Genomic DNA, 26,947 nt, shown 5'->3' with positions numbered 1-26,947 from the left:
TCTTATGTGTCCCAGGCTGGCCTCAAACTCACTATGTGCTGAGGATGACCTTGAATTTCTGATCCATTTCCTGGGTGTTGGGGATTGAACCCGGTGCTTCATGTGTGATAGGAAAACATTCTATTATCTCAGCTATATTTTCTACCCTCAAATTAAGTTTTCTGCCTTTCTTGTTGTTTGTCTGGCACACAAACTCTGAGTTTGTGGCAGTGTCATGCCAAGATTACTGACTTGTCAATTTATGCTACTATACCCTGAGGATGGAACCTTACAAAGTAATGTTTGGACTTCTTAAGGAAGCATTGATAAAGTCACTCTACTAACATGCCATCACATTGTCTCATTCTAGAAGACACAGCAAAGCCTGAAGCCCTTGTAAGATCAAGGGAATCTGTCTCTAAGTGAGTCCCCACGACTGAGTCACTGTCAGAAGCCCCTGCAGCTCCTAGCTAGAGCTGGGTTTCTATCCCATCAGCTCACTAAACTGGAGCACTCATTCAACTAGGACAACTCTTCAGAATTGTACTAATACTTGTAAGACAGCTGTATTAATTAGAGCTAGCCATCAACTCCTGGGAGATCTGAGTAAATAAAAAGTAAAAAGCTCCTCATGATGGAGCTCATAGGGGATGTCCTTCTGTATGCTGTGAATATGTTTCTCTTATTGGTTGACGAATAAAGCTGTTTCAGCCAATGGACAGGCAGGATTTAGCTAGTCAGGAAATCCAAACAGAGATAGAGAAAGGTAGGAGGTGGAGTCAGGGAGATACTATGTAGCCACCTAGGAAGCAAAAGACCCAGGTCGGCAAGCCAAGACTATGTGGAGATACATAGATTAAAAGAAATGGATTAATAATTAAGAGAATACTGCCCAGTAAGAAGCCTGAGCCATTTGCCAAACAGTTTATAATTAATGTAAGATTCTGTGTGTTTATTTGGGACTAAAACTGCTGTGGGGTCGGGTGGGCAGAAACTTCTGTCCATGTTGAGTGAAGGTTCTGGGTCCATAAAGCAGAGAGCTAGACCCAGAAAAGGTAAACACAGAGGCCTCACCTTCCTACTGACCTGCCTGCTTTAATCCCACCTTGAATTCTTATTTTCTTCCCAACAACTGACAATTAAGCTCTGTGTTTCAACAGAAAACACATGAAAAACACAGGAGACACTATAAGCTATCTGGTTTCTTTAGCTATGCTAACAGTCTCTTTCACTGTTAAAATAAAAATAAACTTTCACAGCCCCAGCCAAGACACCACATGCTGAACAGGTGTCAAAATGAACTTCAATTGACTTTTTGTAACTACATGACACCCAATACTCTGTGCATTCCCTGTTACTAATGTGGAAGAGTACTTTCATTACGTCTTTCTAGCAATGCAAAGTTTGTTGTAAAACCTACATGTAGAGTAAAGCGTGGTAGTAACACACCTGCAGACCCATCACCTGGCTAGTGGAAGCAGAGGGATATGAGCTGCAGGCCAGGCCAGTCAGGCTACACACAAAATGGTATGTTTTTAAGTTGGGGGTATTGCTCAACTTAGTAAAGGTCATGCTTCACTTTCATAAGGTCTATGCTTCTTTAATCTCTGACAACACCCCCCCCCAAAAAAAAACAACCTTCCCCTAAAAAATCAGGGTGAGATTTAATCGTATTTAATTGAGGCAGTGACAAGCTAGTTTAGTGGGCAAAGGCACTTTCTGTCTAGCCTAATTACCTGAGTTTGAGCCCTCAGACCCATACGTGAATGTCCTTTGATCTTCATGGTCTGTGCCCTCTGCCCCACAAAACAACAAAAAACCCACAAATATTTAATTACATCTAATTGAGAAGTATTAAGTCTAAGTTAATCTTTCACTTTTGTCTAAAGAAACAATCATACACTGTGCTTTTAGTCACAAATACTGAGGAAGAATCTTGGTATTTACAATATTGCTAGAAATCTTTAAAAGACAAATAAGAAAATAATGTCAGAAAAACCCTTTTAAAGACAAATAAAAAATATTCTGCCTGATTTTTAAGAACTCATTCACACAAGACAAGTATGTTGAGGACCAACCAAAGAAAAATGAATTCTCTTTTTAGATGGAAATAAATCATGTAAAAATGTTTTTGAACAGCCGGGCGTAGGTGTTTGAAGGCCTTTAATCCCAGCACTCAGGTGGCAGAAGCAGGCAGATCTCTGTGAGTTTGAGGCCAGCCTGGTCTACAAGAGCTAGTTCCAGGACAGCCTCCAAAGCCACAGAGAAACCCTGTCTCGAAAAACACACGAAAAACCAAAACAACAAAAAAATACCATAAAATGTACATACCCCACATTCTGCTACATCTCTGTATTTTCCAAAATGAAGAACCTATTACCAAAACAAGAGACAAGGATTATATAAGTATAATTAATATTATAGGTTATAACAGCTCAAAAAGAAAGCAATACATACTCGTGCTTTTGTGGTCTGGTTAACTGTTTCATAAACTCCCATGTAAAACTCAGGGTCAAACATATCCTGAATCATGCAACGAAACTTGACAAAGCTGTTAGGTTTCAAATAATGAAGGGGAACTTCATTCAATGATGGTACCTTCAAAGAAAACAAGCAAGTCAGCAAAGTTGTTGTCTGTAAATGTTAAGTGCAAACACATTCAAAATCTAGTCCTATCTGGAAGCCGACTTCTTCCAAGTTCCTGTGCCTTCTAAAGCACACACAGCTTTTATTCCAGCCCGCCTGTTTTCTCTATGTTCTGTTTGTTTTCTCTCTTTTTAAGACACAGTCTCACTTTGTAGCTCAGAATGGTCTGGAATTCACTAATAGTCAAGGCTGGCCCCAACACGATCCTCCTGGGTCAGCCTCCTAAGGCCCCAGACTGTAGGTATCACCTCCTACAAAGGATTCCTGAACCCTTTCAATAAACAGAAAGGCATGCACTTTGATGAGTCCTCTGAACATTAACCCATGCCAATTCTTTTTTTTTAATTTATTTTTTATTTAAATTAGTAATAAGCTTGCTTCACATGTCAATCCCAGCTCCCTCTCCCTCCCCTCACCCCTCCACCCCACCAACCCCAAACCCCCACCCCATCCCCACATGCCAATTCTTTTAGGAGGGAACAAAACATAGGTGATAACTACTCTTAGAAACCAGTTTACCAGGCAGGAAAAGTCATTTACTGCCACCTAGAGGTACAACTCTGAAGCATCAGACCAAAGCCTTTTAATGCATATGTACAGTAGTAGTTTGTACTCATTCTCTACTTCTAATCCTATGGGGTTTCTATTCCACTGACAAACTATAGCCAGTAACTCTCCCTCTCTCCCTGCAAACAGCAGTAAGCTTACCCATTTAGGAGCATTGTTTTCCTTCAGCTTTTCCTTGAAGTATTCAATAACTTTTTTCTCCCAGTCAGGATTAACTCCATTTTGGGCTGAAAGAGAAATATGGTCATTGAAGCATAACATGGACCAACAGATTATGTTTAAGTCAGTAACATGTAAGCATAATAGTTAATACAAGAGCAACTGCGACATTTCACAGGCATTCCAGGAGCTTCCCTGCTGGGTGCTGGGCACCACAAACCCAGGCTGCTGGCCCATAGCTCTCCAGCATTAACAACTGAGTCAACACCTGTGGAATAGTATGAGGCTCACTTAGACCAGCCCAAGCTACAGGAGGTAAAACACTCAGCTTGAAATACTTTTATGTATAGTAATACACCCTGAAATGGAAAGCTGTGAATTTTTTTTTAAAAAATCATGCTTATTTAGTGTGCATATGGGCATGCACACATGCAAGTAGGCCAGAGAGCAACTTGCACGAGTTGACTCCTGAGGATTTAACTAAGGTAATTTGGCAATAATTTGAAGTTTTTAACCTACATAAAGAGTACAAAGAGCACCTGTATCTTTGCTCCATTTGTCTGACCATTTGTTGGATCACTCATAATAGTCTTGTCTAACCCATTAAAGTTGCATGCATTATATTCATTTGCCTTCTAAATATTTCACTGTGTTTCTTAAGATGATCATAAGTTTAAACAGCTATTATAACACTTAAAATACTTTTTAAAAAAAGACTTATTTTTCAATTATGTGTATCTGTGTGTGAGATGTATACATGAGCACAGGTGCCAGAAGAGGGCACCATATCTCCCTGAACTAGAATTACAAGTGGCTGTGAGCCACCTAAATTAGTAAGTGATGGGAACAACATCTGGATCCTCTGCAAGAGCAGTAAAGTGCTCTTAACCATTGAGCCAGATCTACAGGCTGTGATACAACCAACCATCTATGTGGCAATGCCAGACAAGAATATTTTCCATTAGCCTCATTGTGGTGGCACAAGCCTTTAATCCCAGCACTGGGGAGATCAGTCTGGTCTACAGAGCAAGTTCCAGGGCAGCCAGGGCTACACAGCAGAACCCTGTCTTGAAACAAATAAAAACCAAAACAAATGTGGTGGTTTGAAAGAAATGGCCCCCAAGGGGAGTGGCACTATTAGGGGTGTGGCCTTGTTAGAGTAGGTATGGTCTTGTTGGAGGAAGTGTGTCTCAGTGGAGGTGGCCTTGAGGTCTCACATATGTTCAAGATACTGCCCAGAGTCACAGTCCACTTCCTATTGCCTTCTAATCAAGAAGTAGCCAGTGCCACATCTGCCCGTATACTGCTATGCTCCCTGCCACCTCAATTAAATGTTTTCCTTTATAAGAGTTGCCATAGTCATGGTGCCTTTTCACATCAATAAGACACCAAACAAACAAAACAAATCCAAAAAACAAACCACCCAAATGCTTTAAATAAAAATTGGGCTGAGCATGATGGTAAACCCAGCAAGACTTCCTGCCTGGGCTCTGAAGCAAGACCTCCAACCCCTAAATTTTGGATTTGTGTGATGTTTTTCCTTATGATTAGACTTCAGTCAAATATGATGTGTTAAAATTGCAGGTCATTGTTTTTGAAGAGCAAATGCACAGAAAGCACACATAAAATAAAATGCAGTTTCCATGCTAAAAAGTTCTGTGTCACCAAAACACCATGAAACTAAGCTTTTTACCTGATCTTCCAAGAAGCCAGGAGAAAAGCACAGGCAAATTCTCCAATCAATCAGTTTGAACTGGCCAGGCAATTAGCATCTCTCATTGTATTCTTTATGCCAGTGAGTGGCCTTAGGCATCCAAATACTAACCAGTTGTTTCTTAGTTATTCAGCCCTGTGGCCCACCTGTCAAGGAAAGTTCCTTGGAAACAATCTGTTTCCCCTTTGTTTCTACTGTCTTTAGGCTTAATAAATTGTTCTTGGCCTATTAAAATCTTAACTATCTGATGGAATAAAGTATTGCCTGTTCTAGAATTCTAAAGAAAAAACAAAACAAAAATTAAAATCAATAAACTAAATTTGCGGCTGGAGAGATGGCTCAGGTTAGGAGCACTGACTGCTCTTCCAGGGTTCAATTCCCAGCAACCACATGGTGGCTCACAACCATCCATTATGAGATCTGGTGCCCTCTTGTGGTGTGCAGATATACATGGAAGCAGAATGTTGTATGCATAATAAATAAACTCTTTTTAAAAAAAACTAAATTTGTACTTTTGGGTTTTTTTTGGCACCAACAGCCCAGTGTTGCCTTGCCTAGCTCTAGCATCAAAAATAAGGCCAAATAAGATCTTTAAACTGGGCTAAGGATGTAGGTCAGTGGCAGAGTGCTTGTCTAAGACACACAAGGTCTCAGGTCGAACTCCCAACACTACAAAATTGGGAGGAAAAATCTTATGAGTGCATAAATGACACAGCTGTAACCTCAGCATTTGGGAGGTAGAGGTAGGAGTTCAGGGTCCGTCAGTTACATAGTGAGTATAAGGCCAGCCTGAGCTACATGAACCAATCTCAAATGAAGTAAAAACAAAACAGGAAAAAAAAAAAAAACCCTTTAGATTGTAGTTCTGTCCTTCAGCACCAATCATACTACCATATAAGTGATGCTCTAGCCTTCAATACATATGGAGAGTCATCACCCAAAGTGGCAACCAGTTCTCCACTACACACATACAGTATGATCTGCTCTTACAGGTGGTGAGAAGAAAAGCAGAGTTAGTTATCTACAGAACACAGCTAATCCCCACCCCCACCCCATCCCACATGTCTGGCAAGCCTTTTTATTTCCCACATGGCTGCTCTAAATAGATGCCAACTAAGGGGAACTGTTTCTAACTGTGATAGAGTTGAGTCTGTCAGAAAAAAAAAAAAAAAAAAAAAACACTTGCTTTAGGGTTTCCAAACATTTTCCCTTAACTGGGCCAAACTTGATGACAGTGCAATCCCCAGATGGAAGGAGAGAAGTGATTCACCCAAGCTGTCCTCTGACCTCCACACATGGACTACCCCTCATTTACACACACACACACACACACACACACACACACACTTTAGAAATGAAGAACAAATACAACCTTAGTGCCATACTCCAAATTTTCTTTTTAGATGTATGACCAACTGAGTTAATTTCTATATAAAGTATGAGGTTTAGGTTAAGATTTCCATTTTTGCATATAAATATTTAATTTTTGTTTCAAAGAATATCCTTAGGCCTAGTGGTGGTGCATACCTTTAATCCCAGGGGTAGGCTGTTTGGATAATCTTTTTATACACTGTGTGAAGATATGTCTTTGTCCTTCCTCACCTGCCTAATGTACCTTATGATTGGTTTAATAAAGAGCTGAATGGTCAATAGCTAGGCAGGAGAGGACAGGAATTCTGGGGAAAGACATGAACTCTGGGAAGGAATCTGGAGGTGGCAGATTTGACAGCTAGATGCAGAGGAAGTTGGACATACAGTACTGAGTCACACTGGCAGAATGTAGATGAATATAAATGGGTTAATTTAAGTTTTAAGAGCTAGCTGGGGCCGGGTGTTGGTGGCGCCCACCTTTAATCCCAGCACTCTGGAGGCAGAGGCAGAGGATCTCTGTGAGTTCGAGACTAGCCTGGTCTACAAGAGTTAGTTCCAGGACAGCCTCCAAAGCCACAGAGAAACACTGTCTCAAAAAACAAAACAAAACAAACAAACAAAAGAAGAGCTAGCTGGGAACAAGCCTATACTAAGGCTAAGCTTTCATAAAAAGTCTCCATGTCATTATTTGGGAGCTGGTGGTCCAAAGAATATTGTTTTAAATTATGTTACATTCTTTTATGCTGTGGAACATTTGTTTAATGATGTAAAGTTATGCTGCATTCTTTTATGTTGAATTTGTTTAACTGTGTAAATCTGATTACTCTATCTGTCTAAAACACCTGATTGGTCTAATAAAGAGCGGAACAGCCAATAGCAAGGCAAGAGAAAGGATAGGCGAGGTTGGAGGCAGAGGGAATAAATAGAGGAAGAAAAAGGAAGATCAAGGATCAAGAAGAGAAGGGGCCAGTCACACAGCCAGCCACAGAATAAGAAGGAAAGAAAAGATATATACAGAAATAGAGGCAAAAGGTAGATAGCTAATTTAAGAAAAGCTGGCTAGAAATAAGCCAAGCTAAGGCTGAGCATTGATAAGAAAGAATAAGCCTCCACATGTGATTTATTTGGGAGCTGGTGGAGGGCCCCCTAAGAGCCATAAGAATTTAAAAACAACAACAAAAACCCAGCAGATCTCTTTGAGTTCGAGGCCAGTCTGGTCTACAAAGCAAGTTCCAGGACAGCCAAAGCTACACAGAGAAAACCTGTCTCGAAAAACCAAAAACAACATACCAATATCCTGTGCTCCCGGGAAGGAAGGAAGGAAGGAAGGAAGGAAGGAAGGAAGGAAGGAAGGAAGGAAGGAAGGAAGGAAGGAAGGAAGGAGAGTAACAGAGATAGACCCTAAAGACATTTTGCTAAGGGAGACTTAACCAGACAAATAGGATGGTTCCATTTAGTATGAGAACTAGACCAGGCCAGTTCATAAAGACAGCACAGTGGGGACTGTGTGAGGGGCTAGAGGGAAGGCAAGTTGGATAGTTTGTGATTATGGTACACAGAATGCCCTGGCAGAGCTTACTCCCCATAACTGAAGTCCAAAATCGGCAACCTTGAAACAAGGAGGGAGGAGACTGAGGAGGAAATGTGTAACAAGCTAGCTAGGTATCAAGTGGAGGAGGTGGCTGAGTTCTATCCAGACCAGCCCAGACTACACAGTAAGAACCTGTGACAAATCAGAGTGATAGGAAAATGGTACAATTTGTTGATTTTAAAGGCTGAAAATGCTCAGGCCATTTTTTTCTTTTTGTTTTTTGAGAAAGAGTTTCTCTGTATAGCTCTGGCTGTCCTGAAACTCACTCTGTAGACCAGACTGTCCTCAAACTTACAGAGATCCACCTGCCTCTGCCTCCCTGAGTGCTGGGATTAAAGACATGGATCACCATGACCCAACCTGGCGAAAGCCATTTTAATGTAAACAGACTCTTATGGGACACGCGAGGGGGTGGGTAAAGTATGTGCAAGGGTCAAACTTGTCAGGGACTGTTCACTTTTTTTTGGATAGGGTATCCCACTAGCCTGGAACTTGCCAAGTAGGTAGGCTGACTAGCCAGCAAACCACAGGGATTTGCCCATCTCCATCTCCCCAGTGCTGGGATTCTAAACCCAGCTTTTATTTGTGAGTTCTGGGATTAAACTCAGGTCATCATGCTTGTAAGCCAAGTGAGCTGTTTCCCAGTCTGGTAGCCAGGCTCTTTAAAACTCAGAGACAGTGGTGCATGCCTTTAATCCCAGCACTCGGAAGGCAGAGGCAGGCAGATCCTCTGTGAGTTCGAGACGAGCCTGGTCTACAAGAGCTAGTTCCAGGACAGCCTCCAAAGCCAGAGAGAAACCCTGTCTCGAAAAACAAACCAACAAACAAACAAACAAAAAAAAACACCTCAGAGACATATGGAATCAGATTCTCTCTCAGAACCTCCAGATAGGGATGCAAATCCTGCTGACAATCCTGCTTTGATTTTTATGCCAGTGATACTCATATGTCACACTTCTGGCCTCTAGAGATGTAAAGTAATGAATCTATATTGCTTCAAGCCACTATGCTTGGTATGTTACTGCAGGAACAGGAAGTTGCTGAATATGTATATCCATAGGTCCTCTGTTAGTCATTATCCTTCAATATGTGCAGTCTATGGTGGCATTACCTTCTTATTCCTGGTATGGGTAATTTGTCTTCTTTTTTCTTTGCTAGTCTAGCTAGGGGTTTATCAATTTTTATAATAAAAAGGAAATAAAAGATTAGGGATGTAGTTCAGTGGTTCAATCCCCAATTACCCCCATACCCCATACATACTTAAAAAGCAAAGAGGGAGCTGCAGATGTAGCTTAGTTGGTAATGTCTAACGTGCATGAAAACCTAGGTCACTTGCATAAACCAGGTGTGATGATGCATGCCTGCGATTTTAACACTCAGGAGATAGAGGCAAGAAGGATCAGAAAGTTAACTACATGGCCACTGAAATAACTCACTGAACAGATGTGCTTAAAGGATCAATTGAGCTCAATGCCTCAAAGAAGGAGAGAATCTAGACCCAAATGGTCCTCTGACCACCACACCCACACTATCGAAACATGCACAAACTTCCCGAAATAGTAAATTGTGGGGGACCAAAATCTTTCCACTACGGAATATTTTGAGATCCGGGCCTTTGGTTTCACTAAACATGGAGCACCGGAAAGCTCTGGCCCACTATTGTATTGTTAATGTCAGTAAGGCTACTACTGTTTACCATGGCCTCAGGGTTATATGCCTCTTATTTGCATCTGTGTGTGCCTAAGCATCTGAATAGGCTCTCACCTGGGCGGAGGAGCAAGAGGTGTGTAACTTGTGAGGACAGAAGGTTAGGGTTAGTAGGGGCAAGTGACAAAAGCAGAGAGGGAACAAAGAGAGAAATGTTTTCCTCGTGGTATTGGCAGGATGGTTAAGAACACCAGAAAAGATGGCTAATAAAGAAATGACTCTAGTTCCACAACATGGAACTGAGAGCTCTCTGAAGATGACAAGATGTGTTTGATCTTTATCGCCCTTGGGTTGCTGGGAGCTTCCAGGTCCACACACCCACTCAGGACGAACCTCATGGCTGTCATGGCTGTCGTGGGCTAAAGCTGAGACAAGCTGGGTCACGACAGTAAATAGAATGTTATAAGAAAGAAGGTTAGCTGAGCAGTGGTGGCGAACACCTTTAATCCCAGAACTAGGGAGGCAGAGGCAGGCAGGTCTCTGTGAGTTCGAGACCAGCAAAGCCACAGAGAAACCCTGTCTTGAAAAACCAAAAGAAAGGTTTCAGATCACCTTCACTGGAGCTGGAGAGATGGCTCAGTCATTAAGAGCACTGGCTGCTCTCCCAGATGACCAGGGTTCAATTCCAGCACCCACATGACCCACATGGCAGCTTACAACTGTCTGTAACTCTAGGATCCATTGCCCTCACACAGACTTACATGCAGGCAAAATACCAATACATACAAAATAAAAATAATTTTTTTAAAAAGATCAACTTCACCTACTAGTGAGTTCAAAGGCAGCATGTACATGAAACTGTCTCAAAAAAAAAAAAAAGGTTGTGATTTGCTTCTTTCTTATGTTTTAAATCCTTGATTTCTGTTCTTCCTTTATTATTTCCTTTTCTTCTATGACTTGGGTTTTAGCCTTCGTTTCTGATTTTATACATGGAAACAATGCTTGAATCCTTCTTTTTAAGTACAAACACAGCAACGTCTCTGTTTGTACTTAGAGAATGATCTTACGTTTTCATTTTTGTTTGGCTGAAAATAATTTTAAGTTTCATAGGGACTTCTTTATCATCTATTAACTGTTATAAGTGTTCTACAAGTCTGAGCTTTTCTATCATCTTTCTGATTTCCAATGCCCTCTTACTACAGATCACACATGATGATTTCCCTTCTTTGAAGTTTGTTGATACTTGTTCATACCTCAGAATGATTTTTCTTGGCAAAAGCTCCATGTGTGCTTGGACAGTGCCCGTGCTGGGGCTGGGAGGTGAGTACACTAAATGAGCCTACTTGGTTGGTGGGCACTCTCAGAGCTTCAGGAGCTAGCTCTACTAACTTCCCAGCTACTGTAGAAGCAGCGTTCTTCAACTGTGTCACACATGTTCCATACCCTTCAGCCTCGCCAGTATCTGCAGCATGCCTTCTGAAGCTTTGATGCTGGTAACTGACCTGCTGCAAAGCTATGTGTCTCCGGACAGCTTTAAAAACTATTTTAAAACTTGAGGCTGCTGGGCTGTGGTGGCACATGCCCTTTAATCCCAGCACTCCAAAGGCAGAGGCAAATGGATCTCTGTGAGTTCTAGGCCAACCTAGTCTAGACAGAGAAACCCTGTCTTGAAAAATAAAAAACAAACAAACAAACAAAAACTTGGGGCTGGGGACATGGCTCAGCAGTTAAGAGCACTTACTATTCTTCGAGAAGAGGAGGGTTCAGTTCCCAACACCCACAGAGTGGCTCACAACCTCTGTAACTCTAGTTTCTGGGGATCTGGCACCCTCTTCTAGCCTCTGCCAGCACCAGGTAAACAAAGGCTGCAAACATACAAGGAAGCAAAACACCATAAAACAAAATAAAAGTTTAAAGATCTTAAAAATTAATTAGTCCAATCAGACAAGACTGATGACAGGCTAGAAGTAATGTTACATTTCTGTTCAGTAAGAAAGAACATAAAACAAATACATCTTAATTATCTCAACTCAACTTGGTATGCATACCTATAATCCCATCACTCAGAAGGTTGAGGCAGGAGGCTTTGTCACAAGTTACAGGGTATCCTGGGCTACATTTTGAGACCCTGCCTCAAAAACAAAAGAATAAAAACGTAACACTGTCCATGAAAAATATAACAGGTATATTTGTCTAACCACCTCAAATACGCAAGCAACAGAACTAAAAGTGAATAGCAATCATAACTAAGGACTTTAACAAGAGCAGACCTAAAATAAAAGGTAGTCTAGGGAGACAGTCCAGTGCACACAAGCATAAGGACCTGACCTCATGTCTCTAGCATTGATGCAAAAGCCGGGTAGGGCACAGGGGATGGAGATAGGGGGAGAAGCTTGCTGACTAGCCTGTAGTAGAATAGCAAATTCCAGGTTCAGTGAAAGATGCCATCTCAGAAAAATAAGGTGGGGATAGCAAGAGAGGAAGATACCAGATATTGTCTCCTGGTATACAAAATGTGTGCACATACATACAATAAGTGTGTGTGTGTGTATGGGTTCAGAGGACAACTTCAATGGTCAATTATCTTCTACTAAGTGCGTCCCAGTAATTGAACTCAGGTCACTGGGCACCTTTATCCACAGAGCCATTTTGCTGCCCAATAAGATCATTCCCTTTTTTTTCTTTTTATTTCCTTTTCTTCATTTTAAAGAGAAAGGGTCTCAGTGTGTAGCCCTGGCTGGCTTGGAACTAACTCACTATGTAGACTAGGCTGGCCTTAAACTCAGAGATCCTCCAGCCTCTGCTTCCCAGATACTGGGATTAAAAGTGTTCACCATCACGCTTGGCTTTTTCTGCTTTAAATTTTTATTAAAATACACCAGGCGGTGGTGGCAAACACTTTTACACACCTATAATTGCAGCACTAGGCAAAAACAGTAAGATCAAGTTCAAGGCCATCCTTGGTTATTAACAAGTTCAAGGCAAGCTTGCATTCATCACATGGCACCCAGTCAAAAAAAGAAAAAATGAGCCAGGAGTTGGTGGCTCACGCCTTTAATCCCAGCACTCAGGAGGCAGAGGAAGGTGGATGGATCTCTGTGAGTTCAAGACCAGCCTGGTCTACAGAGTGAGTGCCAGGATAGGCTCCAAAGCTACCCAGAGAAACCCTGTCTCAAACCCCCCCCCCAAAAAAAAAGAAAAGAAAATACAACAAAAAACCACAAGTATAGTATCGGCAAAAGGAAACATCAATGAAACAAAATAAATAGCCTGAAAGTTTATCACGGTGTAGCCATCTGAACTTTCAAAGCAGCAAAAGTAATACCACAATATACAAAGGAGAAAGGACTGTAAGATACCATGTTGGAACAAACGAGTATCACTCCAAAAATTGCAATTTAGGACCAAACCTCAAGTCTGTCACAAAATTAACTTAAAATAGATCACAGAACTGAACAAACAAACAAAAAATTGCAACATTATAAAACTCACCAGGCGGTGGTGGCGCATGCCTTTAGTCCCAGCACTCGGGAGGCAGTCTCTGAGTTCAAGACCAGCCTAGTCTACAGGAGCTGGTTCCAGGACAGCCTCCAAAGCCACAGAGAAACCCTGTCTCAAAAAAACAAAACAAACAAGGGCTGGAGAGATGGCTCAGAGGTTAAGAACACTGACTGCTCTTCCAGAGGTCCTGAGTTCAATTCCCAGCAACCACATGGTGGCTCACAACCATCTATAATGAGATCTGGTGCCCTCTTCTGGCCTGCAGGCACACATACAAGCAGAACATTGTATACATAATAAATAAAATCTTAAAAAAAAGAAAAACAAAAACAAAAAAACCCCAAACTTAAAGAAAAAAAACAAACAAACAAACAAAAAAAGAAAAGTTGTAACATTATAAAACTCATAGTACCACACAGAAGAAAACCTAGATGGCCAAAAATTTGACTGTTCAAATAAAATGCTAAAGGCATACGCCACAAAAGAAAATAAGGATAAGCTAGACTTACTACTATTCTGTTCCATGAAGGAAACTGTCAGAAAAAAAGGGATACCCGTGTTCCTGCATACTCACACACACAGGAAGAATGAGCACTATGGAGTGGTGATAATTCACTACATGCAGATGAGGAGGAAGTGTTCACACTGGTCTGTAAAAAGAACAAGTCCAGGATGCAGGTCAGCAAAGAGTGCTTTGCCTTGGCAGCAGTTGTGAAGGGCAGCAATTTTCATTCACTGCTGCTGGAAAGCAAAAATCCATAAGCCGCTATAGAAGACAGTGTAGCAGTTTGTCACTAAGCTAAATACATTCCTATCACTCTACCCTATCAATGAATAGAAATTATGGACTTTGGATGGTAACATGAATGTAGGTTCTCTATAAATTTTTAGGGCAGGGCCTTGTTTGCAAAGGTCATAGGAATACTTTTTAAATAACTATTCATTTTATTGTATATGTAGGTGTGGTGCCTGGATGAAAACATATATACCATGTGGGGGCTGGCAGTGGTCAGAAGAGGGCATTAGAGCCCATGGAACTGGAGTGGCAGGCAGTTACAGTTACCATGTGGTTACTGGGAATTTAATCTGGGTCCACATTGGACCCAGAATCTGTGAAATTCATTCTCTCCTTCCACCTTTAGACTGGGTTCTAGGGATGGAATTCAGGTTATCTCGCTCGCCCTATGAGGATTTATTCATTATGACAAATACACTTCTCTGGGGGAAGGGAAGGTCTTGCATAGAAAATCTCTACCTTTCAATTCTCCTGTGAACGTAAAACAGCTTTTGTTCTTGTTGTCGGTTTTTGTTTGGTTGTTTTTTGTTTTTTTTTTTTTTTTTTGGTTTTTTGAGACAGGGCTTCTCTGTATTGTTTTGGTGCCTGTCCTGGAAAACAGTTTTAAATGATTGTAAAAGCAAGTACTGTTTAAAATAATGGTGTTCTAAATTATAAACAGTAATAGCCAATGCTTAGCTGTCCCTCTCTAGGGTCTCAAACATGGTAAGCATATTCTCCACTAAGATAAAACCCTCAATCACCCTCTCTCACCCAATCTTTTTGTTTGTTCTTTCAAGACAGGGTTTCTCTGCGTAGCTTTTGCTGTTCTGGATCTCCCTCTGTATACAAGGCTGGCCTAGAACTCAGAGATCCACCTGACTCTGCCTCCCAAGTGCTGGGATTAAATAAATGTGTGCACCACCACTGCCCAGCACCCAAGCTTTTATTTATTTACAAAGAGTCTAACTCTTTAGCCCAGGCTGGGCTTGAAATTAGCGCTCTTCCTGCTTCCATCTCGAGTGTTGGGATTCTAGGTATATGTGTATGAACCCAGAGGACAACAGGTGTCACTTTTTGAGACAGAGGCCTTTGCTGACCCAGAGCTTACCAAGTAGAGTAAGACCTGAATTCAAATCACAAGCACATACATAAAAGCTGGGTATGGCCAGGAGAGCCTATATCTCTAGCACAGGGAGTGGAGACAGGTAGATTCTAAAACTGGCTAGACAGCCCCCCTTAGTCAAAGCTGTAAACTTTGGTCTAGTCAAAGTCCCTACCTCAAGAGAATAAAATGGAGAATGATGAAGCAGGATATCCAATGCCATCCTCTGATGTCTACTGGACATGTACACGCACACACACGACCCCTCAACAACAAAACAGCACAAACCCGTTAACAGTCAAGAAGTACTGGTATGGAGAAAAATCATACAGACCACAGAGTAGAAATGGAGTTCAGAAATAAAGCCGCACAGCTGTAATCAACTGATTTTTCAACAAAGGCGCCAAAACTATAAGGAGAAAATCGTCTCTTCAACAAATGGGACTAGAAAAGCTGGATAGCTATATGCAAAAGACTTTAGAACCCTAACTCACACGCTATCAAAAAAAACAAAAGGGATGGGCAAATATATGGACACTCCAAAATATAAGCAAAAGAAAATAAGTTAGATTTATCAAAATTAAAGATTAATAGCTGCATTGTTAAGGAGGAGAAAACCTTCTGTATCAACCAAAAAGACCTGACTTCAATCCCTAGCTACGCTTGTGGACTAGAGAGAAGGAAACAAAATTCCACAATTCAATAAAAAGCAGGGTAACTTTAAAACCTTGCCTACATAGTGAGTCTAAGGCTGGCCTAGAATACATGAGACCTAGTTTTAAAAAGAAAGAAGAGGTTGGGACCAGTTCTGTGATGGAATGGTTGCCTAGCATGCACACAGCCAGCCTGTGATACATGAAATGCTGGCTCACCTACTCACTGACTGCAAAGGACTTGAACAGATGGTCTAGAACACGCTGTTATGTAGCTCAGGCTGCCCTCAGACAGACCTTCAGCAAACCAAACTGTCTCCCTTGGCCTTCCAGGGGCTGAGACTACATGCACGAGACACCACACCCAGATTCTAACAGACATGTCTTCAAAGAGTACACCCAAATGCCAATGTAACATAGGATGTTACTTGTTACTGGAGAAATTAAAATAAAAATCTCAATAATGTAGCCGGGCCTTGGTGGCACACCTCTTTAATCCCAGCAGGCAGATTTCTGTGAGTTCGAGACCAGCCTGGTCTACAGAGCAAGTTCCAGGACAGCCTCCACAGAGAAACCCTGTCTCAAAAAACCAAAAAACTAATAGCATGTTCACTTCAACAGCACATATACTAAAATTGGAACAATACAGAGAAGATTAGCATGACCCTGTACAAGGATGACATTCAAATTTGTTAAGTGTTCCATATTTTTTTTAAAATGTGATTACCACAGTCCACAGAATCAATACATTTTTTAAAGATTTTATTTATTTATTTATTTATTTATTATGTATACAACATTCTGCTTCAATGTATATCTGCACATTAGAAGAGGGCAACAGATCTCATAACGGATGGTTGTGAGCCACCATGTGGTTGCTGGAAATTGAACTCAGGACCTCTGGAAGAGCTGTCAGTGCTCTTAACCTCTGAGCCATCTCTCCGGCCCCAAGTGTTCCATATTTAAAGGAGAAAAAACACACAGCACCATACAACTTTACTCCCACCCAAATGGCTATAACAAACAAGAAATTAAGTGGTAAGGAAAGATCTGTAGAAACCAGAATGCATGTGTCTTGGTTAGGGTTTCTATTGCTGTGATAAAACACCACGACCAAAAGTAACCAGGAGGAAAAGATTTAATTCATCTTACTGATTGTAGTCCATCATCCAGTCAGGGCAGAAACTGAAGGCAGAAACAATACAGAGGCCATTAAGGAATGAATGGATAAAGAAAAATCTTTAAAATTATTTATTAATTTTTGTGTCAGCGTTTTGCCCACATATGTTTCTGCACCATGTATGTGCCTGGTGTCATGGAGCCCAAGAGAAAGCATCTCATCCTTGGAACTGGAATTACAGACAGGTGTGAGCTGCCATGTGGGTGGTGCTGGTAATCCAACCTGAGTCCTCTGGAAGATCATCTAATCACTGGTCCCTAAACAAAATATTTTGTAATTACACACAGGAATATTCAGTCATATTTCCAATCATAAAAAGAAATGCAGAAATGCATGCTGCAACACAGATGAGGCCTGAAAATATTCTAAGTGAAAGAAAACAGCCCCTAAAGGGCACATGTTGTATGACTCTACCTAAATTTAAAAAAAAAAAAACAAGATAGAAAGAAAAGTCCAGAATAGGTTTAGGGTGGTGCACTCAAATCTGCACACACAGACTTGGGGTTTCTTTTGGGGATGATGGCAATGAAAATGGGGTCGGTTGTACAACATCATAAAAATACCAAAACCAGCCAGGCGTTGCTGGCACACGCCTTTAATCCCAGCACTCGGGAGGCAGAGGCAGGTGGATCTCTATGAGTTTGAGACCAGCCTGGTCTCCAGAGTGAGTGCCAGGATAGGCTCCAAAGCTACACAGAGAAACCCTGTCTCAAAAAAAACAAAAACAAACAAACAAACAAACAAACAAAACAAAAAAACAACCTAACCAAAAAAAAAAAACAAACAAATGTTGTAGAATATTATTTTAACCAGGCAAAGATGTGTTACATTTGTTTAGACTGCATTTAATTATGTATGTAAAGAAGTGTTGCAAGATGTGTTGCATCTGTTCACCTGGCCTGTCTAGGGTACCTGATTGGTCTAATATACAACCAGCTATACAACCAGCAGCTAGGCAGGAGAGGGAGAGGTAGGGCTGGTGAGCAGAGAGAATGAGAAGAGAGAACAAGGGAGAAAGAGAGGGACACACAGAGCCAGCCAGAAGCCAGGTAGCCATGAGAAGCAGTAAAAGTAAGATATATACAGAAGGAAAGAAAGGTAAAAAGCCTAGAGGCAAAATGTAGATAAAGAGAAACAGGTTAAGCTAAGGCCTAAGCTAAGGCCAAAGCATCCTTAACTAGTAATAAGTCTCCCTGTCATGATGTGGGATCTGGTTGGTCTGTTACACCCAAATAAAAAAGGCCAGAGAGCTGGCTCCGTGGTTAATGTTGCTTGCTGCCAACCCCGATGACCTGAGTCTGATCACTGGAACCCGCATAGTAGGAGGAAAAGAACCAACTCCCAAAAGTTGTCCTCTGACCTCCACACATGTACTGTGGTACTCCTGTGTCCAAATTCCCCCCATCAAGTGTGAGGGTCCACCCCCCCCCACACACACACACCTGTAATTTAAAAATACTAAAACTCAGCTGGGCGAATCCCAGCACTCAGGAGACAGGCAGGAAGATCTCTGTGAGTTCAAGACCAGCCTTATCTACAGAGTGAGTTCCAGGACAGCCAGCCAGGGCTGTTAACTCAAAGAAACCCGGTCTCAAAAAAGAAAAAGGAAAAAGATCAAATAATAAAAGGAGTTTCACTCAACAGGAGAGCATATCGTAACTTAATTAACAGATCTGTATTGGCCTTTTTATTTATAACTCAAATACTCATGCATTTTCCCATGACTGCTCAATTCACTCTTTTGAGAATTTCCCCACTGTTAAGGCATGCTCAACAGCCATGACTATCCTACATAATCCTCACAGCCATTAGAGCTAGCTAATGATGAGTTAACCATAGAATCTATGCTGGGCCAAGTAGATTTTCTATCCCTAGAATTTGGGACGAAGGTTAAGTATAGGCTGGAACTGATAACAAGTGAATTTGTGGGCTATGGAGAAGAAAAACTGCAAATTAATACACAGAGCTGAGAGTCCTTGGGAGAGCTGACTGGACCTCACCCTAACCCTACTCTTGCATAATTAACTTGTACCAGAGCTCATCGATTTTACTTCTTGTTACTTCCTAGTTCTAACTCTACTCAGTTCCTCTAAATGCCCAGGTCTGTTCCCACTGACTTAGGGCTCCAGTCTTACCATAAATTACTTTTAGTCCCTACCAACAGCAGAGTGGTAAATAGAAAAGCTTCAAGCTAGGTTCAAACAATAAGATTGTGAACTGCCTGGATTCAGTGATGACAAAAACAGACCAACTTTCATTGGATCTTGTTACTGCTTTCAAGTCTTGAAAACACTAGTGTTTAGCTACTCAAATTTTCCCTCCTTTACACACTTGCCAGCCTTGTCCATTAGATTCAACCAAGGAGCAAAAGTAAGCCAAAATTAAAGCACACTCAAGTGAAGAGGCAGTCAGGTACAAGCAGCCTGAAATTACAGTTATGCGGCCAATGAGATGGCTAAGTGACTAAGACCACTCACTGTCAAGCCTGATGATATAAGCTCAATCACATGGGACAGAAAGAACTGATCCCCCAAAGTTGTCCTCTGGTCTTCACATGCATGTGTGTACACACAGTCTTCTCTCACCCCCAAGTAGTTATGGATAGTAATGGTGGCACATACCTTTAGTTCCAGATACTTAGAAACTGAAGGAGGATAACTTGAACCCAGGAGTTGGATGCCAGCCTGGTTAAAATGACAAAATCTGGTCTCAAAGTAAATAAATAGTTACTAACACAGGGGAAAGAGTGGTCAGGCATGGTGACACATGCCTCCCAGTACTTGAGAGCCAGAGACATCTTTGGTTAGAGTGATCTGGAGGCTAAACTGAGCTCCACAAAACAGTCTCGAGAAAACAAATGAAAAATAAGAGGAAAACCAGAGTAAAAAAATGATTCCTAGCAACTGCCTGCAACATCAGGCATTCCAGGGCACCTATACATATATACTCAAAGAGAAACACACAAGTAGATGTAAAACACCTCAGAAGACACACAGATAAAACCCAGAAGTGATGGTACATGCCTGTAATCCCAGAAATTGGAAGGTTCAAGACCTGTCTGGGTTAGATAATAAGTGCCAGAGAAAGAAAAAATGACTAGATCAGATATTAAGGTCACAGTATACTAAGGTCAACAGGAGTTGGATGCAGTGGAGTATGCTTGTAATCTCTGCACTCCAGAGGCTGAGGTAGAAGGATGGAGAATTCAAGGGCAGCCTAGGACTACCTAATGAAACTAAAACTGGGGGAGGAGGGAGTCTAGAAGCAACTGAAAGCTACTGGTTCCAGCACAGAAAGTGCAGGAGAGAAGCTATACTAGAAACAAGAAAGGAGGCTGTCACAGACACCCAAAAACTGACCACAGATCCTGGGCTAGGACATCAGTGTTGAAGATGAAGACTTCTGGACAGGGTGAAGAGATATTTAATAAATCTAAAGCTGATAGAATACACTGAAAGAAGTTGGGTGTGGTGGCACAAGAAATATTTAATAACTCAAGCTGATACAATATACTGACAGAAACTGGGTGTGGAGGCACATGCCTGTAATACCAGCATTTAGGTGATGAGGCAGAAGATTAAGCCTGTGGTCAGCCTGAGCTACATAGTGAGTTCAAGGCTATCCTGTACCTCACAGCAAGATCCCACCTAAAAGCACAGGCGTGGGGCTAGGGAGGTAGTTCTGTAGTTAAGATGGAGAACTGCTCCCCGAGTTTGGTTCCCAACACCCATGGGAGGCTCACAACAGCCTGTAACTCCAGTTTGTTTTGTGTGTGTGTGTGTGTGGGGGGTCCCAACACAACACCTCTGACTTCTAAGGGCAACTCTACTCACATGCACATACCCACACTCCACACACACACACACACACACACACACACACACACACACACGCGTAAAAATAAGGCTTTTAATATTCTACAACTCTGCTGCCTCTTACAGTCTCTGCCCACATGTAGCTAATGAGCATTTGAAATGTAGTAACAACAAGGAACTTAACCTTTAATTCTGTGTAATTTTAACTAATTCAAGTAAGCGGCTGCTGTATCAGGCAACACAGTTCTAGATTAGTCACCTATCTTAAAATATGAGACGGGATAATAAACTTGTGGAACAATATACAACAGGGACATTCAGAATGGTAAAATAAATTCCCTAAGATAGGAAGATGTTCAAGACATATTAAGAGATACATATTTCAGGACAATATGAACAACATCACATTTTCCAGTTTTAAGAAACTATAGAGTGCCAGGCGGTGGTGGCGCACGCCTTTAATCCCAGCACTCGGGAGGCAGAGGCAGGCAGATCTCTGAGTTCGAGACCAGCCTGGTCTACAAGAGCTAGTTCCAGGACAGCCTCCAAAACCACAGGGAAACCCTGTCTCGAAAAAAAAAAAAAAAAAAAAAAGAAGAAGAAGAAACTATAGAGCAGGGTATAATAACCCACAGCTGTAATCCCAGAAATTGGGGACAGGAGAATGACAAGCTCAGAACCCTAGGCTACAAGGGAGACACTAGCTCAAAAAGCTAAGGACTGGATTCGACTCAGTAATATCTAGTACTGTAACAAACTAACTCCATGCAAAGAAAATAGGGGTATGGCTCACTGGTAGAGTACTTACCCAGCACACTTGAGGCCCTAGGTTCAATCCCAACACAGCCAAAATAAAGAGTAGACAACCATAATAAACCAAACTGGTCACCCTAAACAAGACAGAGGCCCTTCAGATTTCCTTTCTTAAAGAGTCCCCACTTAAGAAAAAACAGAACAAAAAAACAGACACCAATTATCTTTCTATCTGAAGAGAAAACCCAAGAATTAAAACAATTCCCTGGGGCAGAGGCTACAGCTTCAGTGGTAGAGCACATGCCTATTCTGGGTTCAATCCCCAGCACCAAAAAGACAATCAAACACAAACCAAACACCATCCAATCTTATCATATTTAAAACCACTTTATTACTACAGCAAGTCCAGGGTACTGAGATAGTTCTCATAAATGGATATTCTGGCTGTGCAAGGTGGCACATGCCTGTGATCCCAGCAATCCATAGGCTGAGGCAGGAGGACTTCCATGAGCCCCAGGCCAGCCTGGCCTAAAGATCCCATCTCAAAGAAATGAGAAAAAAATTCTAATATCAGTCATGGGAATTTAACCCTTTAAAGTCCCAAACCTTTAACAATGGAAGGATTTTTCCTAAAATGTACCTATGCATTTGCACCTTCAGCCAATGTGGAATTGAATCTTCACTTGACATTTGGGAGTCATTATTATTCAACACCAATTGTTGGGTCCACTGTTTTAAGCTTCAATTACTAGTATTTAGTGAAGGAACAGAGCACATACACACCCCTTTAGAGACAGGCTCTCACGGTATAGGCTAGTCTGAAACTAGCAATTATGCTTCAGCCTTCCAAGTGACAGAATCATAGGAAAGCTGCCTATTCCCTTTGAAAACCACCCTAAATTACTGCATATGAATCTGTTTCATTCCACCTGCACTGTACCCAAACCAGTCAGCAGGTCAGGCAGGCATTCTACTACTGAGCTATATCCCAAGCCCATGTTTTATTATTTTGTGGGCATGAGCATCCATCCCCTCCCCTTCTTCATCAGATTTTGTGTTCACTGACTACAGTACTTCTATCTGCTGGCTTTAGTTTCACCCTGGGAAACAACATAATTAGAATTCTAGGCAAAATGAATAGTTGCTATGGAAGCATTAAGGCCCTACTACACATTCCACGGAGAATGGTGGCTCACACCTGTGACCCCCAGCACGTAGGAGACTGAACTGACACAACTAGCCTGGGCTATACAATGAGTCCCCGCCAGAACAAAAGAATATATTTCACAACGTCGGTTATGGGCTGCTGAGGACTCCAGCTTCTTACTAACTCTTCCCTAACGTACGTACGTATGTACGTACGTACGTATGTACGTGTGTGTGTGTGTGTGTGTGTGTGTGTGTGTGTGTTAGGGAGGGAACCCAGGGCCTTGCACATGCTAACTATGGACTCTCCAATGAAATACCCTTCTGTCCCCTGTTTTATTCGAGCTGAGAGAATTCCACAACCCTTTAATTCCATGCAAGTCAGGTGCAGCGGATCTATCAGTGGTTTCTAATAAAGTCCGACTCCGTTGTCACTAGGCTCAAAGAAATCAGAGATGAGAGTGGGAATAGGAAGGTCTAGTTAACTAAAAAAAGGAACGATGACGATGACAACTAAAATTTTACTTAGCTTGCCTACAGCACTATCGGCTCGTGCTCTATAGAAACTCATGTAAACAGCTATTTCTCGCTAGCCCCGGCACGGGAGCAGGTAACAAAGCAGGCGGTTTCTGAAGTCAACAGAGGAGAAAAATATGGCATTGCCACCCATCTCAAGGGGGTCGTGTGGAAACGCCCGCAGAGCGAACTTCTGTGCGATGGACCCCACCCCACCCCCCACACACCGGAAGTTTTGAAATCTCCTGCAGGCTCCCACAGGCAGGCTTCCCGCCGCCGCCGCTCTCAGGGCCCTCGGTGGGCAAGGGGACCTCCCCGTGTCTGCAGCGCCCGGGCTAGGTAGGCCACCAGCCAGGAGCCAGGCCGTCAATCACAGCCAGCACTCGCAGCTGCGTCCCCGCCGCCTGCGCGCCGGAGCCGGGCAGAGGGCAGGTGGCGGCACCTGCGGCTGCGACCCGAAAGGGGCTGTTCCGGCTCGGCTGCCAGGCCCGGGGCCACGCGAGCCCTCGGCGGTCATCTCTGCGAGTGCGGCCGCGCGACAGGCCCGGCCACGCGAACTCGGCTCCCCTCCCGGCCCTGCTCGCCGCGCGCCGCTCACCGAAGAAGCCTTGCACGATCCCGAGCGGGTGGCTCAGCCAGTCTTCTCCACAGGGCATGGCGCTGAAAGCCGGGGCCAGCGCGGCCGGTGCGGCGCTGCTCCGTGGGCCGAGCGCGCTCGGAAGCCGGCTGCTCCTCGGGGGCTCGTTCGCGCCCTCCCACGCGCGGGGCGTCGCGAGTCGCGGGCCGCCAGGAGAGGCTGCGGCGGTGACGAGCGCCTCAGAGCTGCTGCTGGCCAGCGACAGGGGCGGCTTGACGGTCCCAACCTCCGCTTCTCACAATGGCGGGAAATCGCGGCCACCGACCGCGCTGCCAGCGACCTGGGTGGAGCTCGAGAGGGAGGGGCGACGGGAGCGTGCTGCGCAGTCCCGGAGGGGAGCGGGTGGGCGGGGCGCGGCGGCCATTTTGGAGGCGGGTAGAGACGGGGGCGGGGGGGGCGGCAGTCGCGAGGTCGCCATCTTGGAGATGGGCAGAGGAAAGAGACTGTGCTGTGTGTAGGAGTCACCTTGTGACCGCCTTGATGGGAAGCTCCATCAGGCTGCCTCATCGGCTCAAAGTCTGCGTCCTGGCGCAAGGACCAAAAGGCTCAGGCCTCAGAGACTTTTAAGGAGTAAAACTCCATTTGGTATCCCCGGATCTTATCTCTTTGTGACTTTTTTCCTTCTGATTTTGGCACTAGAACTTTTTTATGGTTCCCTGCCCACAATCCCATGTAAGAACTTGTCCCCAGCTCAATGAGTTCTTCCTGAACGAGTTAATTATCAAAGAGGCATTGCAGCCTTTGTGGGTATCTCAGAATTGCAGAGGAACTGGTTCCTCGGGAGAAGCAAGCGCTCAGAACTCTGTTCTTGCCCAGTCTTTAGTTTCTGACCTGGAAAACACTCAGGTGCGTTTCTGCCTGGCAACTAGGGAGTTTCTGTGGCAAGATACTCACTCACCATAGAGCTCAGGATACTCTTAGAGGGCAGATCCAGAAGGGCAACTCCACAGCAACCTTTAGCCTAGGGGATTTAGGAATTGTTGAAGTTTTCATAAAGAAACCATTTACCCACTGTATGGGAAGTACCAGAAAATTCGGGTTTCGTCATCTGTACCTACTTGACAAAAAAAAAACAAAAAACAAAACAAAACAAAACAAAAAACCAGTAATCTGAAGGTACTCTAGAAACTAGATAGGTGGGGCGTGGAGAGATGGCTCAGAGGTTAAGAGCACTGACTGCTCTTCCAGAGGTCCTGAGTTCAATTCCCGGCAACCACATGGTGGCTCACAACCATCCGTTATGGGATTTGGTGCCCTCTCCTGGTGTGCAGATATACACGGAAGCAGAATGTTGTATACATAATAAGTAAATAAAATCTTAAAAAAAAAAAAAAAAAGAAACTAGATAGGTGAAGAATAAGAACTGCTCAGTGGTAGTGCGCTCACCTGGCAGCCTGACATCCTGATATGCAAGAGACCCTGGGTTTAATCCCTAGCAAGGGTTAAAAGAGGGGGAGATGATAACAGAGAAATAGAGACAGCTAGACTGAGTCCAGAGACTTCCTTAGGGAAGTGGGGAAAGGGAACAAAACCTGCCCCCTGCTTTTCTTGGTCTACCCACTCACTGATCAGGGAAAGCTGCCAAGAATTGTTTCCCAGCACTTGGGAGATAAAGGTAAGGAAGGTCAGGAGTTCACAGCCAGCCTTGGCTACATACCCAGTTTGAGGCCAGCCTGAGCTACATATGGCCCTGTCTCATAAAAAAAAAGTTTGTGAACATGTGTGCCACAAGTTTATGAACAACCAGGGACAAATAACTTAAAATGGTTTATAGTGTGGGGTTATGTAGCAGTGATCCATAGAGAACAATAAACTTCTATTGTAATGACAGAAGTTTTCAGTTTCCAAAGACAAGTTACAGGAAATCAAAATATGAGAGACTCATGGTAGACATAGTCTAGTAGTGTATAAAATCTTTCCACGTCTGGGCTGATAAAGATCTAAAATTCTTCCAGATGATTAGCTTCTGTATTATTTGGTAGAAAGGGGAGGGAGGATACCTTGAAAAACCTGTATCCTGTTTTTATGCAAACAGTGGGAGGGCAGGAGTTTTTCTTATATATGATTCTGCTCAGTTGCCTTCAACTCTAGTTTGCTACAGGATGGAAGAGGTAATTTGGACTTGGCATCTCAATATGCTTTTACATCTGGCATTTGTGAGTTGAGAAAACTAACAAGGCAAAGTCAGTGTTATTCTTTGAGAATTCCCCATAGGCTCATATGTTTGAACATTCAGTCTCCAGTTGGTGGAACTATTTAGGAATGATTAAGAGGTGTCATCTTGTTGGAGGAGATGTGTGTTATGGGGGCAGGCTTTGAAGTGTTGTGGAATATTTAACTATGTAAAGATGTGTTGCATTTGTTTATGCTGCATTTGTTTAACATGTCAGGCTGCCTGCCTAAGGCACCTGATTGGTTTAATAAAAGGCACCTGAATGGCCAATAGCTAGGCTGAGAAAGGTTAGGCATGGCTGGCTAGCTGGCAGGCAGGCAGAGAGAATAGGAGGAGGAATCCAGGCTAGAGAGACAAAAGAGAAGAGAATGAGGGAGAATAAGAGTGAGACTCCTAGGGTCAGCCAGCTAGGCAGCAGCCAGCCAGCCAGACATTGAGTAGGACATACAGAATAAAAGAAAGGTAAAAAGTCCTGAGGCAAAACATAGATGAAGATAAACAGGTTAATTTAAGTTATAAGAGCTAGTAGGACAAGCATAAGATAAGGCCAATGTTAGTATTCAGGCATCTGTACTGACCTGCCCTTGGGGTTCTGACAGGATATGTCCTCAGTTGCAGCCACTAAGAGCACCACCTGTGCACATTCACTATGTTCCCCTTTAAAAGGGTCCTGCCTGCCTCTTCTCTCTCTCCCTCCCTGTCCCCTCTCTCTGGTCTTTCCTTTCTCTCTGCTTCTCTGCTGGTCTGTCTGTCTCTCCCAGCTCTCCCTGCCTCTCTTTTCTGCTGCTCCTGTCCCCAGAAGCAGATCACCACCCTCCCCTCCCTGTTTTTCCATTCCCTTTTCCTTAATTAAAGAACTCCTCCACATGAGTTCTGTAGCATAGCATCTTTCTCTCTCAAGCCATTTTAAAAATTACAACAGCCAAGCATTCATAACTAATATTAAGTGTTCATGTCATGATTTGGGAGCTGGTTGGTTGCCCAAAAGAATGTCTGCTACATTGGAGCTTCAGAAACCT

At 43.0% G+C, this 26,947-nt stretch overlaps 1 protein-coding gene and 1 non-coding gene across 4 annotated transcripts in view; one reads left to right on the top strand and one right to left on the bottom strand.

Annotated features, from left to right (window-relative positions):
* Mcmbp (minichromosome maintenance complex binding protein) overlaps positions 1–24,045 on the bottom strand; it is a 52,780-nt gene extending 28,735 nt beyond the window's left edge. For 2 of the 3 annotated variants that reach the window (XM_035442174.1, XM_027404458.2), the window contains exons 1-4: positions 23,717–24,045; positions 3,334–3,419; positions 2,437–2,577; positions 2,311–2,352 (exon numbers count right to left, since the gene is read on the bottom strand). In XM_035442174.1, the coding sequence (XP_035298065.1) occupies positions 2,311–2,352; positions 2,437–2,577; positions 3,334–3,419; positions 23,717–23,774 (327 nt within the window). In that variant the 5' untranslated portion in view covers positions 23,775–24,045. The remainder of the gene's footprint in view (positions 1–2,310; positions 2,353–2,436; positions 2,578–3,333; positions 3,420–23,716) is intronic. The other variant, XM_027404457.2, reaches the window with a different exon arrangement.
* On the top strand, positions 16,316–16,419 carry LOC113830923. Its single transcript, XR_003483141.1, has one exon. It is a non-coding gene; the product is annotated as a U6 spliceosomal RNA (small nuclear RNA).
* Positions 24,046–26,947: the final 2,902 nt, after the last annotated feature.

This window comes from Cricetulus griseus, chromosome 3 (genome assembly GCF_003668045.3).
Source record: "Cricetulus griseus strain 17A/GY chromosome 3, alternate assembly CriGri-PICRH-1.0, whole genome shotgun sequence".
Lineage (NCBI taxonomy): Eukaryota > Metazoa > Chordata > Mammalia > Rodentia > Cricetidae > Cricetulus > Cricetulus griseus.
This window is presented reverse-complemented; position numbering and strand designations above follow the sequence as displayed.